Here is a 21,040-nt window from a genome sequence, read left to right on the forward strand (position 1 = left end):
CAGGTAGACAATGGCAAATTTCACATTAAAATTAAAATGTATAATTCAAATGTGAATTTCTGGTAATTTCCCTCCATTTATTAATGCCTTTTTTCAGTTCTATTAATGAACCTCTATTAAAAGCAAGCAAGCAGGGGAAACTAACCTATGGTCACACTATATGGCATTAAGTTATGCTCTGTATATCAGTCTTTCTCAAACTGATGTTCTGCAGATATCATGGGACAACTGATCTGAGAACTTCAAAGAGAGAAAAATTATTTCTTTTTCCCCATTATCCATAATGTCTGGGAATATAGGGAACTATCAATATTGTCTGGAGATGACTTACTTGAGGCAAGGCTGCAATATATTTGTACAAGATTATCTCACATGGCTCAAATTAAATAGGTAATGTGATGCTACATTTTCTCCTTATTTTCTGTACATTTTGTCACTCACAACAAAAGTATGAACTTCATTAGTGATACAAAGAACTCATCTTCCTATAAACTGTAATGTTTTAGATTCTGGCATTTACCTTATTGGGCCTGCAGCAGAATCTGGATCTCGTGCCATGACCGTGCCTATGATGGTGCCCACTTCAATATCTTCATGTATTTCAAAAAGATATGAAGATCTGCTAAATATAGGAGGTTCATCCACATCTTCCACAGATATTTTCACAGTAGTTGTATCTTTAAAAGGTCCAAGGTAATAAAAGCGTGGGTCAACATACAGATTCTCTGCCTCTATTTTCAAAGTATATAGCCTTCGATTCTCATAATCCAATGGCTGTATTAAAAATAAATGAATAAATAATACAGTTATTAACACAATGACACCAAAGTATCTCAGGTATCAAAATGACACATGGTAAAAAAACAAAACCTGTGAAAACTATATCAAGCACTGTTTCCATTCACTTAAGGCCAGTTGTGTGCTAGGTCCTGTAGATAAAGCAGAAACTATTGTAATTGCTTACATTTTCTTACTATACCTTTTTTATAAAGTAGACATTTTATATTCCAAGTTATATTATGCAGTCTGTAAACCAGGACTTTTAATAATGGAGCCAGTGCATCTTATCTCATCTCAGGAAAGAATAATTTGCAGAAAAGAAGTACCAATATATAGTTACATAGTTTCAAAGTAGATGAACAAATTACACCAAAACTGATTTCATTCTCCAAAGTATAATGAATGTGCCTTTAAATAAAGAAAAAGTTCAGACTGTCTTTAGGTGACACTTCCCTAACCCTACCCGCAGATCTTAGATACAATGAATTTTATAATAGTTTTTATTTTTAAAATATAAAGTACATATGTCCAATTAATCACTTTTTAAAAATGAAAAGATAATAAAGCTTGGGGTTAGAATTTATATGCTGCATGAAAGTCTATGTGTGTAAATGTCTATGTGTTTGGTATTCAGCTTTGTTCAGGTATTTTCCCACGTCATTACAGTTGTGCTTTTAAAGTTGTAGTGACGTTTAGGCAGAATCTCATCTGCCATAATCAGGCTTCTGTATTGTGTTCGTCTGTGAATCAGGCTTTCACAGCCATTTCTGTTTTAAATTTGGTGCTAGCCTACTGCTGTGTTAGAATGTTTTTTTTCTTCATCCTGATTGGTTGGGAGTCTTGGTCTGTGTTTATTGGTCTTGGAGTTTGCTGTGTTCTGCTTGGAGTTTGCTGTGTTTCTAATATCTTCTATCTGTTTTGTAGCGTTTTTTTGTCTTGATTGACTGGCAACATTGTGTTTCCTGTATTGGAGGCTTTTAGTGTGGCTTGGCTTCGAGTAAACAGACGGCTATCATTTATTAGGAAGCTAGGTTTCATCTGGGTGCCTGGTTGGGGTGTGTTTGAGCTGGAGGTATTGGGGGGGGGGGTCTGTTTGTGCCCAGGTGTCTATGTGTTTGTATGTATATATATATGTGTGTGTATATATTACAGAAAAAAATCTATTTTAAGATTTCATTTTAACTTTTAAGGAGTGAAAAAGCTAGGAGAAAATATAGTAAAAAAATGAACGCAAAATATCTTTGGAGACTACCTTTGGAGAATTTATTTAAACATAAATAAAACACAAAAAAAGCAACACTGTGCTTAAATAATCTTATTTACTCAGAAGTCATCTTATATTAGAAATAAATATTGCTTTTTTTATATTATCTTGAGACTCTCCTCCTTTCCATTTTAATGTAATTTTTAGGACACTTTTATCCTGAATTGTAATTAATATATCACAAATAAATTGAGGTTTTAGAATTGCGTAGAGTTACACACTGCAGAGCAATAATGTAAATTCCAGGCATTGAATGGAAGCCACCAAAGAAGACATCTGATTGGATGCCAAAAAAGTAATCCAATATAATTCCAGTTAACCTGTTTGAAATACTTGGCTTTGAACAAACAACCGGCATATGTTCTTTAAGAAGACAGATTATTTCCCTCAATGTTTTGCATTTGATGTTACAGCTGGCTACTAAGCTAATATTTTAATGTATGCTGGTATGTATTAACTAGTAATTAATTTATGTCCTTCTCTGAAGACTTTATTTTATTTATTTATTTATTTATTTATTTATTTGATTTGCCAATTGTTTACAAGATAATAAGTATAAGTGTATACATAGTTGTGAATACATGAAATGGGTACATATAAGAAAAATAAAAGAAGAATAAGAGAAACAATAGGACAGGGACGGTAGGCACGTTGGTGCGCTTATGCACGCCCCCTTATAGAAGATGCAAAGATCAAATTCTTCTGAACAGCATTTGGTGACATTTTCATCACTGTTATTTGGTCAATACATCATTGCCAGATTAAAAGAATACTGGCATCATTTTGGGGGGGGGGGGTAGGAGGATGCGGGCCACATTTTATTTATATTACCTTCGTAGGGATCAATCTGTGATGGTAACGGATAAATTTTTAGAAAATGTTGGATTCCTTCTTGTGATCATTTATGCCATGGCTACCTCATGAATGGACTGCTGAGATGCTTCTACATGAGGATCATCCCCAAGCCACAGCTGGCACAAAATGCAGTGGGGCAAGCAATAATGGGCACTTCACAGTATCCTCTGTTGCTAGTTGAGCTGCACTGGTGGTCAGGAAGCTTCCATGTGCTATTCAAATCTATTTCTAATTGTTTTGGCCTACCAGGGAGGTTTGGGTGAGTGAGAGAGTTCCACTGCCTTTCAATTGAATGCTGCATCTTACAGGAATCAGGAAGTGTGCCTTTTCTTTCATGGCCCTACCCAAATATTTAGATGGTACCCAGTCTTCTGGGATTCTGGAAAGCCTTTAAAATCTGGCTCTGTTCACAAAGCTGGGGTTAATGTAAGGTGATTTATTGGATGAGTTGTATTATTTGTACTATTTGTTGTTTTAATTGTTTTATTCCGGGCAGCCTATTTTGGTGTCTTTGTTTTTTATGGATTCCAAATTAATTTGAATTGAATAATTAAATTAAAGTATTATAAACTGAGGGTATATAATCTCAATGCTGTATATTTCTATATACCAAATGTATTAGTAGAATTTCAAAACACCCATCCAAAGTTATTGCTGTTTCAAAACAAGGCAATCTTTTTTTAAAAAAAACAACAACACCTTTTTGCATGTTATTGTATAGTTGATCATTCTGATGAAATCATATGCTACCAGGAAGATTTCCCAAAAATATCCCAATAAACTTGTCAACTACTGTACGTTTTAGAAAGTATACAACTTAAATATTTGGATATGTTAGAAAATACTGAATGGTTAGTAGTTCCAAGCATACAATGCATCATATTGAAAAATATGCACCTTTCGTACTGTTATAATGCCTTCCTGTGTGTCCTTTTGTGTTACAATATCAAACATGTCTCTTCCATCACCATCAATAATTCGGTATTCAAGTTCTGCATTTCTCCCAGTGTCTGCATCAGAGGCTTTAATGCTTCCAATGGCAGTGCCAACTGGAGAAGATTCTGGAATGCGTAGGTGGACTGAACCTGCAAAAAAGAATAATCAGAAATATGAAAAACAAACAAACGATGAAGACCCTGGTATGATAGGGTCATTTCTTGACCAAGAAACATATGCATTGTTTTTAAATGAACGAGGCAGAGGAAAGTTATAGATTTAAATCCAAGGTTTCTGCTTAACTACAGAGTCACTGCTTTCAAATGAACTCTTCCAAAAGCAAACTTGCCCTTGGCTGGCTAAATATAGTCTGCTAATCCAATTGAAAAGTTTAAAATCTTGTTTTCCCAGCATTTCAAATTGTGTTATGATGAAACATTATTCCGTAGATTCATTCCCTCCCACCATCAATCACTGCATTGTTCAACATACTTAAAAAGAAAAGGAAATTTCCAAGAAAGGCCTATGGGGCTGATTGAAAGACTCTTAGTGCCTACCTTACTTATGCAGCAATCAAGAAACACTATTCTGTCTCTCCCAATCTTTTACTGTCTAATTGATCAGAAGCTTATAACAGCCTCATTTGTGCTTACCTGCAGGCTACTATAGCTGGTGACTACTATGTATCTATAACAGTTGGCAAATAAGAAGGCCAATGCACACTGTCTTGGCTACATAGGAGTGAGATTGAAAAATCAGATGTTACTGCCACTTGAGAGAAAATACCAAAAAATCTACTGATCCATAATAACTGAGTCTTCCAGATAGAGCCAATCCTTCTTTTGAAAAGTTAAAAAGTGGAAACAAGTTTTCTGCCTATTCCAAGAGCACCATTTTTTGGTTCAGGAAGAACAGGGAGGATGCAATATGATTGGGGAGTTGTGTAAGAGCAGAAATAAAAAGTAACAAAGTACAGCGTCTTTGAGTATTTTGCAATAATAAGATTAACCCCCTAAAATATCACCCATGAAATTCCAAAACAGTGATAAAGGGAAGCATATTTTATGTGAAAGAAACAGGAGAACATATTTTCGCATACCATTAGATTATCATCAAGTACCTAACTGGCCACAATGCAACACTGCTTGGCAGGTCAAAGGAAGTGAAGAAATAAAGTAGGTTTTTACAGTTAATGCTAAGTGCAATTTCACTAAGGGGTATTTTAAGTATAAACCCAAGTGAATACTAATAATCATTTACAAATAAATAAGTAAAATATGAAAGAGAAAGTAAAGTAGAAATACAATGCAGTATATTTAGAGGAGATTGTATATATGCAAAAAGATAATGGTAGAATTCTTAAGGTTCACTATGAAGATTGTTTGGTACAACCACCTTGTAAGAGATTGCAGTTTTAGCTGTGCTCATTTTAAGTTTGCAAAAGGATAAATAAACTTCATTAATTATTCCCAAGTTGTGTCTGGGTGTCTGTGTATTGTAATTATGAAAATAAGCAACACCCCATTCAGTTTTGAGTAACCATAATTCAAGTGGGCCTCAGTTTCCACTTGAATAAGTCGTTTCTGAAATAGGAGCAAACCATCTACCACTACCAATTGCAATAACCCATTCTGGCACTTATTTATGGAGATTCCCAGTAATTAGAGTCATGGTTGTCCCAAAGGTGCTTTTTTCAAGAGGCAACTGGACTCTCTGGTTTTTCTTTGAAGATGTTTTGCTTCTTCTCCTGAAGAAGCTTTTTGGATGAGAAGTGAAACGTCTTCAAAGAAAAAGCAGAAAGTTCAGTTGCCTCTTGAAAAAAAGCACCTTGGGACTATTCTGGAACTTAAGTTCAATCTTCATAAACTTCAGCTAAAATGAAAAATAAGTAAAATATAAAAATCAAATTCAAGTATTTCAATCATTTTGCAATTTCCATCAATTTTTGCAGGAGGTGATTTGATCTAGATTTTGTGAGTCTCTTTTCCAACATCCCCATGGTTCCTTGAAGTACTTAAGCATTTGCAGTAAGAAGGTGAGATGAAGAAGGATTCCAATCCCTGATACTGAAAACTTGCTTTAAAAAAACATCACTGCAAGAGTTTGTAGCAATTCAGGGAAATTAATAGGGTCTGCAGAATCATAAAATATTGCTCTTGGGCATTTCTCTTTCATTACAGCACAATTTGTACTGAACTTGTTTTTGATGGAGTCATGCCTCAATTTGCACTATTTAATGGTTTCTCTTGTGTAGCATGTGTTGTGCAAAAAAAAAAAAAAGGCAAAGTTTCTTTGTTTGGGCTTCTGTCTCTCCTGGCACAGGCAAACCAAACAGTAAAATCTCCATCTGTATTTCTTGTAGTAATAGCCTGCAGTGAGTGTAAATCTGGTGAAAATGTTTATTTTGAAAAAGGAAAACTATTCTTCTGGTAGAAGCCAATTTGCTGAAAATCTATGTATTCCAGTAATGTTTAGTTTCCAGGCAAGACATGAACAAGAAAGGGTTTTGTTGTTATTATTGTTTAAAAAAATAGTTCAGCTTCTTAAAAGAAATTTGTAAGGTACTGAGGCTGGGTCGTAACATGAAGAGAAATACAGAGAGAGAACTGTGTGTGTGTGTGTGTGTGTGTATGTGTGTGTGTGAGTGAGAGAGAGAGAGAATTTCTAACACCCCTTTCTTTGTATTGTATTTCCCTCTTCCTTTTTTGTGCCTCATTAGACCATAAACAAGCAGGGCACCTAGATTTTTGAGGCAAGTTATAAATTACCATTATTATTCTTTATTTGCACTATGCCTTCAGGAGCTAAAAAGCTCTGGAAGCCTGGAAGTAATATAAAATCACAATCAATCATTTTTATAAGTCTAGCAGTTTCTATACGGCTACCAAATTGCACAGCTCTTCTCAACTCACTTGAAGTGAATAGGCTTCATTTTGTGACTTTCAAAAGACATCCAGAATAGAGAAGAGGAAACTGTTCCTGCTGGTTTTCAAAAGTATTTGTAATTTGTGAGGGTTGAAGCTGACAATGTTTGAATGTTACCAAAGCCGGCTTCTTTCCTCTAGCTTCTTTGTTAACCTCTCTCTCTCTCACAAAGTCAAAAAACCATAATCCATAATCCAAAACCAAAAACCATAATTATAGAAAAACAATAATCCCCTGGTGAAATCCCAAGGAAACTACCTATCCTTGCTTCTATTTTGAGAAAGAAGAATGAAATCATAGTTATAAAAGAATTTTGATAAAGATACAAAGTGTCATTTCCTATGCCATAACCAAGAGGATTATGCACCAATCCACGACTCTCTGGTAAAAAAAAAAGTGTTTTAGTATTACTTGTCTCATAAAAAATCTGTTTGGATTGAATTTATATTTTTCCCATTGGAAGAGTCAGGAACTGTAATAGTCAGCGATAAGATGGAGTGTAATTAAAACCACAGACTCATTCCAAGCAGATTTGACTTGCCTCCATTTGACACAAAAGAGTAAGAAAATCTGGTCAATATCAACACTACATTCAATTCTGCTGTTTTCAGGCAATTTTTCAGCATCTCTGTTTTTTTTTTAAAAAAAAAATATTGGAAACTTTAACAGATTAACAGAGTTGGAAAGCAGAGATGGTATTCAGCAGGTTCTGACCAGTTCTGGAGAACTGGTAGTGGAAATTTTGAGTAGTTTGGAGAGCCAGCAAATACCACCTCTGACTGGATATTTTACAATATCCTTCCCCTGCCACACTAACTACGCCACGCCCACAGAACCAGTAGTAAAAAAAATTGAATCCCACCACTGGTTGGAAGGGACATTGTAGGTCATCTATTTATTTTTATTTTTATTTATTTATTTGTCAAGCAATTATAAGATAACAGGTATAAGTATAAACATAGTTATGAATACATGAAATGGATAAATATAAGAAAAATAAAAAAAACAATAGGACAGGGATGGGAGACACATTGGTGCGCTTATGCACGCCCCCTACAGACCTCTTAGGAAAGGGGTGAGGTCAATAGTAGACAGTCTAAAGTTAAAGTTTTTGGGGTTTGGGGAAGAAACCACAGAGTCAGGTAGAGTATTCCAGACATTGACCAATCTGTTACTGAAGTCGTATTTCCTGCAATCAAGTTTGGTGTGGTTAACCTTGAGTTTGTATCTATTGTGTGCTCTTGTATTGTTATGGTTGAAGCTGAAGTATTCATTGACAGGTAGGACATTGCAATGTATGATTTTATATACTATACTTAGATCAGACCAAAGGCGGCTTAGTTCTAGGTTTTCTAGGTCTAGAATTTCAAGTCTGGTGGCATAAGGTATTCTGCAACGAGTAGACAAGTGGAGAACTCTTCTTGTGAAATATTTCTGGACTTTCTCAACTGTGCTAATATCAGATACGTAATGTGGGTTCCAGACTGATGAGCTGTATTCGAGTATTGGTCTAGCAAATGTTTTATATGCTCTAGTTAATAGTGTGATATTACGAGAGGAAAAGCTATGTAGGATTAGGTTAATAACTCTTAATGCCTTTTTGGCTATGTAGTTACAGTGGCCTCTAGCACTTAGATCATTAGAGAAGAGTACTCCAAGGTCCTTTACAGCAGGGGTCCCCAACCACCGGTCCGCGGACCGGGACCGATCCGTGGAACAAGTCCTACCGGGCCGCTGGCTTGCTGGGCGCCGCCATCTTGTTTTGATGAAAAAGTGCTTCCGGTGAGCTTTTCCGGGTAGAAAGCTCACCGGAAGCACTTTTTCATCAAAACAAGATGGCGGCGCCCAGCGCTCCGGTGAGCTTTTCCGGGTAGAAAGCTCACCGGAAGCACTATTTCATCAAAACAAGATGGCGGCGCCCAGCTGATGTCGGTACCGGGCCGCGCAATAAAAAAGGTTGGGGATACCGGGCCGCGGCGTAAAAAAGGTTGGGGATCACTGCTTTACAGAGTTTGGATCATCAACAAGGTCTTGACTATTCAGCCTGTATTTTATTTTCTGATTTTTTTTTGCCAATATGAAGGACAGAGCATTTATTTTTTGAGATTTGAAGTTGACATTTGTTTGACCATTCTGATACATAGTCAAGGTCTTTTTGAAGAGTAGCAGTATTGTCTTTGGTGTTGAATAGCTTTACATCATCAGCGAAGAGAATGCAGTTGCTCTTAATATGATCACAGAGGTCATTTATGTAGAGTATGAAGAGAGTTGGTCCTAGAACACTGCCTTGGGGGACACCACTTTTGACAGGTACAGAATTTGATAGGATGCTCTCAATTTTTGACCATTTGTTGTCTGTTTGACAGGAATGTTTCTATCCAGTTATGCAAGTTCCCAGACATACCATAAGATTTTAGTTTTAGGAGTAGTTTGTTGTATATCACTGAATCAAAGGCTATGTAGTCTATGTAGATTGAAGTCTATGTAGATTGCGTTTATTGTTTTGCCCTGATCTAGTTGTGTAGTCCATATGTTTTTGCAGTGTAAGAGTTGCAGATTACAGGACAGTTTTTTTTCTGAAACCAAATTGTTTATTAGAGACTAGGTTGTTTGTCTCTAAGTGGAGGATAATGGATTGGTTAATAATTGATTCCGTGACTTTACAGGTAATGCAGCATAAAGAGATTGGTCTGTAATTTTCAACTAGGCTGGGGTTTCCCCTTTTGAAGATGGGGATGACCATGGCTTGTGACCATTTATTTGGCAAGAAGCTGGTCCTGAAAGATTTTTCAAAGATTATGCTTAGAGGTTCTGCTATGGCAGTGGATAGCTTTTTTAAGACGTAGGCACATATTCCATCAAGTCCAATAGATAGAGATAGTTTATGATTGTCTAGTGCTTTTTCAATATTGTCTTCTGTAAAATCGATATGTATTAGATCATTGTAGTTGTCTGTGGTTCAACTAGGAAATACTGGGCATGATCCATTGCTGTTTACAAATACTGAGCCAAAGAATGTGTTAAAGAGGTTGGCTTTAATGATGTTGTCATTGCAGTCTTTACCATTAGGTCCTTTCAGGGGTGGGATGGACATTGAGTTTTTTAGTTTGTTGTTTACAAAATTGTAGAAAGCGCGGGTGGAATTGGTGTGTAGAAGGTTTTCCTCTTGTTGAATGTGATAATTGGTGCATTCAGTCTTTATCTGGTGGCATAGATTTTTGGATTGGCTTTTGAAGTTGGCAACATGACCAGATTTGTTTTTCCGCCAAAGTGATTTCTTTTTGGATTGAAGCTTCCTTATTGTTATGGGTAATCTGTTTGTTTTTTTCTGGTTTTGGGAGTTGTTATCTAGTCCAACATTCCTGCCCAAGCAGGAGAACCCACACCATTTCTGACAGATGGTAGTCCAGTCTCTTCTTGAAAGCCTTCAGTGATGAAGCTCCCACAACTTCCAACGGCAAGCTGTTCCATTGATTGATAGCTCACCAGAGGTGCTATTCAACTGGTTTGCACCTATTCCGGTAAACCAGTAGTGGTTATTTGGCATGGGTCACCAAACCGGTGGCAATCCCTGGCTGGCCACGCCCCCAACCCAGTCGCTCAGTCGCTCACTTGCAATCGCTCTCCTAGCTTTCCGTTCCCCACATCCTCTTTCTCCCCGGGGAAAAGGAAGATAGACATGGACGCTGCAAGTATCGCTTTCCCTGTGTGAGTTAAAGTGCCTGGAGTGAGAAAGAGCATGGTCTGACAGAGGGGGTGGGGGTGAATCGAGCCTTGGAGCACTTTTGCAACGTAAAAGAAATGCATTTTAGAAGGTCTTTTAAAAACTTCTCCAAGTATTCCCCATGGACGCTGCAAGTATCACTTTCCCTGTGTGAGTTAAAGTGTCGGGAGTGAGAAAGAGTGCGGTCTGACAGAGGGGGTGGGAGTGAATTGAGCCTTGGAGCACTTTTGCAACCTAAAAGAAATGCATTTTGGAAGCAGGTCTTTTAAAAACTTCTCCAAGGATTCCCCATGGACACTGCAAGTATCGCTTTCCTCTTGTGAGTTAAAGTGTAGAGTGAGAAGGAGTGCGGGCTGACAGAGGGGGTGGGGGTGAATCGAGCCTTGGAGAAATTTAAAGGAGCTGCTTTCAAAATGCTTGTCTGTTAAGTACTCTCTCTCTCTCTCTCTCTCTGTGTGTGTGTGTGTGTGTGTGTGTGTATGAGAGAGAGAGGGAGAGGGAGAGGGAGAGATAGATAGATAGATAGAGAGAGAGAGAGAGAGAGAGAGAGAGAGAGAGAGAGAGAGAGAGAGAGAGAGAGAAAGAGGGAGGAAGGGAAAGAAAGAAAGAAAATGAATAGGAAGAGAGAGAGAGAGATAAAACTCTGTGCTATTATTTTTAATTGTTCCATTATTTATCATGTGTTAATATTTTACACTGTCCCTACACGTAGAGTGATTTTTCTGCCTTTCTTTTGCCCAGGGCTACCACATATTTTTCAGGGTTTACATGCATTCAATGTCAATAGTCCAGAGCATAAAATACACATGTGTTAACAAGAGTTGAAAGGGACCTTGGAGGTCTTCTAGTCCAAACCCCAGCTCAGGCAAGAAAACTGAGGATGCCAAACTCTGAGGAGAATTTCTGGGAAAGGTGTCAGAATAATACTTAGAAGGGACCTTGAGAGGAACCCTATACCATTTCAGAGAAATGGCTGTCCAGTCTTTTCTTAAAAACTTCCAGTGATTGAGCACCCAGAACATCTGGTGGCAGGCAGTTCCACTAGTTAATTGTTCTCTCTTTCAGGAAGTTTCTCCTTAGTTTTAGGTTGCTTCTCTCTGTTCATTTTCCATCCATTGCTTCTTGTTTGCATTCTGCTTCTTTGGAAAATACATTGTCCCCCTTTCTTTGTGGCAGCCCCTTAAAAGCCTGTTGCCGATCACACTCTTGAGTGAAGCATGTGAGCCATTTCCTCCTTTCAGTGGTCCATGAAAGTACATCTATAGTATGCAGATAATAAAGTCAAAAAAGGTGAACAACATTTTTACAGAACTATAGATAAGTTGAGGCTGGGTGACAAGGAATGGCTGGGAGAGGAAGGGCCAGGTGAGGCACCCCTTGATGTGAGTGAGATTGAGTTGGCCATGCCCACCCAGTCACATGACCACCAAGCACACCCACCCAGTCACATGACCACTAAGACACACCCATCCAGTCACACGACCACCAAGCCATGCCCACCAAATAAGCCACACCCACAGAACCGGTAATAAAATATTTTGAATTCCACCACTGGCTTTCACTGTCAGAAAAGTTTTCCTTATTTCCAGGTTGAATTTCCCTTTGTTCAGTTTCCATCCATTATTCCTTGTTTTGCCTTCAGGAGGGGGTCAAGCTTTGGAAAAAAAGCTTGACCCCCTCCTCTCTGTGACAGCTCCTCAAATATTGGAACACTGCTATCATGTGTCACTGCTATCATAATTTGAAAGTTTACAAGATTGATACTACATAGAACAAAACTGTAACTTAATTTAGATGTTCTGCTTCAAATACCATGAAGCTTCCCCCCAAAAGAAAAACAGATCATGAAGAGGATGTGTAGCATCCCAGACAATACTGCAGACCCTACTGAAGCATCACTTATATGTTATGTATAGCTATATATAGATTCTGTAAATATTTTTTTCTGTAAATTACTTACTATTCTGCATAATTTAAACAGCTACTCTTGCTGATTTTTTCTGTGAAAGTTTCTATAGTGTTAGAAAAATGTATTTAATTTTTGTGTGTATACATAAATTAAATACATTTGTCTAACACGATGTTCTTCTCTGCTGAAAAAGGCTACCAAACCTTGTCTTAAAGATTCACATCCCTATTTTCATGGGCTAACAATCATTTCTTCAGACATAGAAGTTTTAATTAGCTTAAAACTGTAAGGAAGTCTGTTTTATTCCCAATATTACAGGTGAAACTCGAAACATTAGATTATCATGCAAAAGTTCATTTATTTCAGTAATGCAACTTAAAAGGTGAAATCAATATATGAGATAGACTCATTACATGCAAAGCAAGATAGTTCAAGCTGTGATTTGTCATAATTGTGATGATTATGGCTTACAGCTCATGAAAACCCCAAATCCACAATCTGAGAAAATTAGAATATTACATTCAATCAATAAAACAAGTATTGTATATAGAACAATATCGGACTCTGAAAAGTATAAGCATGCATACGTACTCAGTACTTGGTTTGGGCCACTTTTGCAGGAATTACTGCCTCAATGCGGCATGGCATGGAAGCTATCAGCCTGTGGCACTGCTGAGGTGTTATGGTAGACCAGGATGCTTCAATAGCGGCCTTCAGCTCTTCTGCATTGTTCAGTCTCATGTCTCTCATCCTTCTCTTGGCAATGCCCCACAGATTCTCTATGGGGTTCAGGTCTGGCCAATCAAGCACAGTATTCCCACAGTCATTGAAACAGGATTTGGTGCTTTTGGCAGTGTGGGCAGGTGCCAAGTCCTGCTAGAAAATGAAGTCAGCATCCCCATAAAGCTCATCTGCGGAAGGAAGCATGAAGTGCTCCAAAATCTCCTGGTAGACGGCTGCGTTGACCCTGGACTTAATGAAGACAGTGGACCAACACCAGCAGATGACATGGCTCCCCAAATCAACACAGGCTGTGGAAACTTCACACTGGACTTCAAGCATCTTGCAGTGTGTGCCTCTCCATTCTTCCTCCAGACTCTGGGTCCTTGGTTTCCAAATGAGATGCAAAAGTTGCTCCCTTCAGAAAAGAGGACTTTGGACCACTGAGCAACAGACCAGTTCTGTTTTTCTTTAGCCCAGGTAAGTCACTTCCGACACTGTTTGTTGTTCAGGAGCGGCTTGATAAGAGGAATACGACATTTGAAGCCCATGTCCAGGATCCGTCTGTGTGTGGTGGCTCTTGATGCACTGACTCTAGCCTCAGTCCACTCCTTGTGAAAGTCTCCAACACTTTTGAATGGCCTTTTCCTGACAATCCTCTCCAGGCTGCGGTCATCCCTGCTGCTTGTGCACCTTTTTCTTCCACACTTTTCCCTTCCACATAACTTTCTATTAATGTGCTTTGATACAGCACTTTGGAAACATCCAACTTCTTTTGCAATTACCTTTTGAGGCTTTCCCTCCTTATGGAGGGTGTCAATGATGGTTTTCTGTCCAACTGTCAGGTCAGCAGTCCTTCCCATGATTGTGATTCCTACTGAACCAGACTGAGAGATAATTTAAAGGCTCAGGAACCCTTTGCAGGTGTTATGGCTTAATTCGCTGATTAGAGTGGGACACTTTGAGCCTAGAATATTGCACCTTTTCACAATATTCTAATTTTCTGAGATTGTGGATTTGGGGTTTTCATGAGCTGTAAGCCATAATCAGCACAATTATGACACATCAGGGCTCGAACTATCTTGCTTTGCATGTAATGAGTCTATCTCATATATTAGTTTCAACTTTTAAGTTGCATTCCTGAAATAAATGAACTTTTGCATGATATTCTAATTTTTTGAGTTTCACCTGTACAGTATACATGACATTGTTAATGACATAATTTTCATTTCATAGAAATTCTATATTTCATTTGCTGGTTATAGCCACCATGTCTAAATATACCTGAAATATAAGATAATATTTCTTGCATGTGTTCAAATGTCTCCTCTCTGCTAAAAGCTATACTATGTTAGTCTTTAGCACCTGAAATAAAAATCACAGGTAATTTATGACAAATTACAAACTTACAAATTACAAAACCCAAATGTCATCTAGGTTGCTAGAGTTTTTTTAAAAAGTTGTCAGAAATGAAATGATGGATTCTAAAACTGTACTGAACTCTCGAAGAAACTCTCTAGGAGCTGATATATGATGACTTGATAAGTAGATATGGAAAGCAACCGAGCCTTCAAGGATCAATATCCCAACCTTCACGGTACTTTGTATTTCAAAATCTTTGCTTTTTATTCAGTACTTTATGGATAAGGACATGAAAATTGGTGAAAAAGTGCAAGGGAAGTTTAGGCCCAGATTTCTTCTGAAACAAATTGACCTGCTCAATGTTCCCTTTCCCCAAATGTTCCCTTTTCAAAATGATTGGATTTCAGGGAAATATGACTTCATTCTTTAGAATACATTTTCAAAATGGGTAATTTTAAAATTCAGTGGTTTCCATTTCAGTGCTTTTCCTAATGTCTCTTATGGAACATGCAACGCATGAATTATCCTGCAACAGTTTGCAGAATGAACTGGTTTGGAATACTGCTGACAAAAAACTTGCAGTTGTGGGGGTTTTTCTCCTCCTTTTTTTTGCCCTCATGAGAAGAAATTGGATTTTGTAGGAAAAAAACATAGTAAGATCACTATAAATATTTTTTTGGGGGGTGGGGGTGAGAACTTCTTCAAATCTCAGAAAGGAATCATGGACGGAAGAATAAAGCTATGCTTTATTCAGCAAGAACCTTCTTCCTGAAATTTAGTTCCTCTGCTGTCAAAAATAGGCAAAGAATCACACAGCTGGCAATCATAAGAAACCTTTTTCATATATAATGTTTCCTGATGCTGATAATAGGATATGACATCATTCAAATAGCACTATAAGGTGGGAAGATGATACTCCCACTGGGAAACCTTATGGGTTGCCAATTCCAGTTAGAGTCAAGTTAAGTAGCTCTTCAGGAAGCTCCCTCCCACTCTTGATAATTCTGGGAATATTTCTGATTCCCTAGGAAAATATTTAAAATATTCTCCACCCCACCTTGCAAAAGGAGAATGAGAGCTATGAAAGCAGAGGCATTTTAAATAGAATCATACTTATATCATGCAGGGGCTATCCCATTATTCTCTAAAACAACTTTCTCTAATTAGATCTATATTGATTAGGAATGATGAAGGTTGGTATCCATCACCTCTAGAAGGTATCAAATTGTGGAAAGATTATAAAACTAATATCAAAATGCTGGAGAAGAGAGGCTATTCAACCTAAACATCTGTGGTACTACAGTTATTAAAATTAAAAGTCCTGCAGCAAACAAAAACAAAAAATAATGTTATGCAGGTATTAGAGCACTTAACTAAATCTATCTGCAACTAAGGAGACTTACAGGTGAAACTCAAAAAATTAGAATATCGTACAAAAGTTCATTTATTTCAGGAATGCAACTTAAAAGGTGAACCTAATATATGAGATAGACTCATTACATGCAAAGCAAGATAGTTCAAGGCGTGATTTGTCATAATTGTGCTGATTATGGCTTACAGCTCAGGAAAACCCCAAATCCACAATCTCAGAAAATTAGAATATTATGAAAAGGTTCAATACTATAGGCTCAAAGTGTCCTACTCTAATCAGCGAATTAAGCCATAACACCTGCAAAGGGTTCCTGAGCCTTTAAATGGTCTCTTAGTCTGGTTCAATAGGAAGCACAATCATGGGAAAGACTACTGACCTGACAGTTGGGCAGAAAACCATCATTGACACCCTCCATAAGGAGGGAAAGCCTCAAAAGGTAATTGCAAAAGAAATTGGATGTTCCCAAGGTGCTGTATCAAAGCACATTAATAGACAGTTATGTGGAAGGGAAAAGTGTGGAGGACAAAGGTGCACAAGCAGCAGGGATGACTGCAGCCTGGAGAGGATTGTCAGGAAAAGGCCATTCAAAAGTGTTGGGGACTTTCACAAGGAGTGGACTGAGGCTAGAGTCAGTGCATCAAGAGCCACCACACAGACGGATCCTGGACATGGGCTTCAAATGTCGTATTTCTCTTGTCAAGCTGCTCCTGAATAACAAACAACGTCAGAAGCGTCTTACCTGGGCTAAAGAAAAAAAAAACTGGTCTGTTGCTCAGTGGTCCAAAGTCCTCTTTTCTGATGAGAGCAACTTTTGCATCTCATTTGGAAAGCAAGGACCCAGAATCTGGAGGAAGAATGGAGAGGCACATACTGCAAGATGATTGAAGTCCAGTGTGAAGTTTCCACAGTCTGTGTTGATTTGGGGAGCCTGACTTCATTTTCCAGCAGGACTGGGCACCTGCCCATACTGCCAAAAGCACAAAAACCTGTTTCAATGACCGTGGGATTACTGTGCTTGATTGGCCAGAAAACTCACCTGACCTGAAGCCCATACAGAATCTATGGGGCATTGCGAAGAGAAGGATGAGAGACATGAGACCGAACAATGCAGAAGAGCTGAAGGCCTCTATTGAAGAATCCTGGTCTTCCATAACACCTCAGCAGTGCCACAGGCTGATAGCTTCCATGCATGCCGCATTGAGGCAGTAATTGCTTCAAAAGGGCCCCAAACCAAGTACTGAATACATATGCATGCTCATACTTTTCAGAAGTCCGATATTGTTCTATGTACAATCCTTGTTTTATTGATTGCATGTACTATTCTAATTTTCTGAGATTGTGGACTTGGGGTTTTCATGATCTGTAAGCCATAATCATCTCAATTATAACAAATCATGGCTTGAATTATCTTGCTTTGCATGTCATGAGTCTATCTCATAGATTGGTTTCACCTTTTAAGTTGCATTACTGCAACTTATCATTGATCTAATGTGTTCACAAGGCTTCAGAAAGGTGCCCATAGTTGTGATTGGTTTGTTATCATTAATACTAGTACAACCCTAGTCTGATAATAAACTGTGTAAGATCTTCCAATTTTAGAAGTCTTCTTGATCCATAGTCAAATCAGCAAATCAGACAAGAGATAAGATCCGTTAAGTGTACAGTTTCACATTTGACATGAATGTTATTGATTCTCTTTTAAGAAGGAATCAATAAGGCCTTTAGCACTTACATGAATCAACTTCTTTCACAAGCCCATTCATTTACTTTCTTTTAACATGATATAAGCCTCATTAATAAAGAGTCTGTCAGAGGAATTGGGGAGGAAGAATATTTTTTTTTAAGAAATGCCTTATAGCAAAAACAGAGTTTATCTTATCAAGTTCATATATAACTATAAGATTAAAGTAAATATGCTGTCAAATTGAGTCTGATTTGACAAGTTTACTTTGCAACATTAGAGGAGTGATATGCCACTGCCCTTTTCCATGATATTTTTCCATTTCCCAGTCTAGTTTACAGCCCCAATATTCCCTGGACCAACCAGACCCAGTCCTGCTTAGCTTCTAAGCTCAAACTGAAGAACCATATACAGATTTACATTGTACTAAAGGGAAAGGAGGAAATTCAAACAAAAAGAAGTGATATGTGTGCAGTCCTAACTTCCAGCAGCATCCTGAGATCACAAAATAGAGAACTGACCAGTTTTCTGAGACCATAAAAGAAATTCAACCCCCCCTTTATTATCAGTCAAATGAATTAGTCCAGTGAATGGCTAGTTTCCATAAGGAAGCTATGCAAAGGGACTGGGCTTTTCCAGTCATACCTACTATGAGCAAACAAAGAGAAAGAATAAAGAGCAATAGACTGTGCAGATCATCACTACAGAGGAAAAGGATCATCAGAGGGCGTGGAAGATAACTGCCCAATTCTCATGATTCAAAGTCATAAGCTTCAGCTAAAATAAATAAATTAAAAAATCAAGTCCAATCACTGCAATAGTTTGATTGTAACTAAAAATTAAGTGACAGTACTGCCATGATATACCCACTTGAAATATTCAAGTGGAGGCTAGACTGCCATCCATCTGACAGGGGGCATCTGTGGGTGGAAGGGAATAAAAAACATCATCATTGTGACATATTCATGCAGTTGTAACATTATCATGTGTGTTGTAAATAAAATGTGATAGAAGATTGATTGCTTCACCCCTCTCTCCTGAGAGACCTATGGAATACACCTGGGATGCCTGAATTAATAATCTGAATGTGCATTGGACCTGATGGTCCAAATGCCATTTTCCAAGTCTATGGTTTTATTTTTGTTTTTTAAAAAATGTTAAAAATATGCCTTCCTATCTGCCTCTGATTTGTTTTCAAAGTGGGATGTAGCAGCTGCAAAAAATCTCCTTTGGTAAAGAAGCTGTTGTTATTTGTTCAAAAATTACTTTCGAGAAACATTGGAAATGGATCTCCAAATACCTTCTTGAATCCTTCATCCTGCTTTTTGATTTTAGAAACTGAATAAAGAGAAAGAAATAGACAAGAGTAGATGAAGAACAGCTCTTTCCAAAACTTTTTCAGTTTTTTTTTCAAAAAATAATTGAAATGCATACATCTCTACTACTCTACTACTCTAAGATGTATTAACTACATACATTTGGCTTGTGTTTATGGATTTTTGAAGATTTCTTTAAATAGCTTTGGTCTGATGAATGGAAGCTTCCTGCTCTGAATTGTAGTCATCTTTCAAATACCCTTGTTTTACCCATTCATATTTTGGTTTATATTGCTTAAATTATTAATTTCCAGATATCAGCAAACAGAGTTGTGCTCTTGAAACTTCTATTATAGGATCAAGCTCAGAAGAAATAATTCTTCTATATCCTGCTTTGGTCAGACTATTCCTAGAACATTTATTTCAGAGTACAGTTTAGGAAAGGAATGGGCAAAATAGAGTATGTTCAGAAGGGAACAATTAATTAAAGAATTAATATATTAGCAATTAATATAAGGTTCCTAGAAAAGGGGGGAAAGCACAAGTTTATATGAAACAGCTGGAAAGCTTTGGATATGTTTAACCTTGACAAGAGAAAAGAGAAAGAAGACACAATAGCTGTCTTCAATTATCTGGTTGGTTATCATGTAAAAGATGGTGTAGAATTGTTCCCGAAAAGGGAACAAAGAACAATGGATTTAATTACAAATTTAGTTGGATATCAGGAAAATTTTTTCTAACAGTAAGAGTTGATTAACAATAGAGAAGACTGCTTGGGAGGTGGCAGACCCTTCTTTGCAGGAAGTATAAACTGGATGGCCATCTGGTAGAGATGCTGAAGCAGTAGATTCCTGTATTGTGTAGTTAGTTGAACTAAATAATTTCCAAGGTCACTTCCAACCTTACATACTAATGTTATTTCTTCCATTCCTTTTGTGGAGGAGGGAGGGCAAAAGAGTTATCATTCCCTACTGTTATGCTAAGAATTATCCAATGTTAAGCAATTGTTCTTTGCAACTGCATTTTTCTCTAACAAAGTTCTCCCTGTAACACGTCATTTTTTTAAAAAATAGCAGTGAATAAATCTGTGGATAAAACCTTTTTTGTATGTGCTCCATAAACTAGGTTTTTGTTGTTGTTGTTTTACATTAAACCAGATGGTAGTTGCCTAATTCTTTCATTCTGATATTTTTGCAGCACAGAAGGACAATTAAAGGAAGCTTACTCTGTGGGAATCGAGGTGGATTGTCATTGACATCAGTCAGGGTGATATTCACCATGGTGGTTCCTGATAATCCTCCCATCTGGCCCCCCATATCCTTTGCCTGGATAACAACCTGATATTGCTCTCTGTTTTCTCTGTTCATATTTGGCAGAGCTGTTCTAATAATGCCTGAAAAAGAAACAATGAAAAATTTGTCATCATTCTGTATGGAACAATATGTCTATTATTTAGAAAATATATATATTTAATGTCAAGCACAGTTTAATGAATACATTGAACACATAAATTATAAGTAGGTGATAGTGGTAATTATATATTAGGTAGCAGTTTATGCATTAAACAGCAATTCTGAGTCTGCAAGTTCAGATACTGAAGGAATATTTTTGAATGGTCTACATATTAAGAAGAACAACCACCTTTTTAAAGTAGTAAACTAGTAAAAAAAGGAAGATAATTTTTGCATAACATACTCCCTCCTGTGTTTATTTTAGTAAATGCAGGGAACTATTGAGAAAGAAGGGAAAGTATAATTCATCAACTATCTGAAATGCCACTGTCACTTCATTTTGCACAATGTACCCAACTTCTCTCCTATATATTCTTTTTTTTTAGTTACTATTATTAATCTTTGTCTTTGACTGCTCTTCTCATTTTTACATTATAAAGACTTTTTAACAAGTGACACATCTCCTGAATCCATTTTTTTAACATCTGGAGTATTGTTTTCAGTCCATCTTAGATGAACCAGTGGCTTGACAAGATCAGAATTGTCTACAAGTGTCAAATTCCATATTTTTGAAATATAACTCAGTATTACATTTACATTTTTAACTACAATGTTCTTTCACAATTGTTACATTGATATATACATAGTTATGGCTCACATATTTCAGTTAGTTTAGAAAATCTTCTGATTCCAAAGGAGCTGCTAAGTCATTCATATAAAATTTGAACACTGCTGGAGCCAAAAC

The 21,040-nt window shown here is 37.3% G+C and overlaps 1 protein-coding gene across 2 annotated transcripts in view; it reads right to left on the reverse strand.

Annotated features, from left to right (window-relative positions):
* CDH10 (cadherin 10) overlaps positions 1-21,040 on the reverse strand; it is a 153,594-nt gene that overhangs the window by 17,801 nt on the left and 114,753 nt on the right. For both annotated transcript variants that reach the window (XM_087961176.1, XM_026673412.2), the window contains exons 5-7: positions 20,070-20,237; positions 3,797-3,984; positions 521-774 (exon numbers count right to left, since the gene is read on the reverse strand). In XM_087961176.1, the coding sequence (XP_087817302.1) occupies positions 521-774; positions 3,797-3,984; positions 20,070-20,237 (610 nt within the window). The remainder of the gene's footprint in view (positions 1-520; positions 775-3,796; positions 3,985-20,069; positions 20,238-21,040) is intronic.

Source organism: Notechis scutatus, chromosome 3 (assembly GCF_049901735.1).
Source record: "Notechis scutatus isolate UNSWTSFEM ecotype Mainland chromosome 3, rNotScu1.2, whole genome shotgun sequence".
NCBI lineage: Eukaryota > Metazoa > Chordata > Lepidosauria > Squamata > Elapidae > Notechis > Notechis scutatus.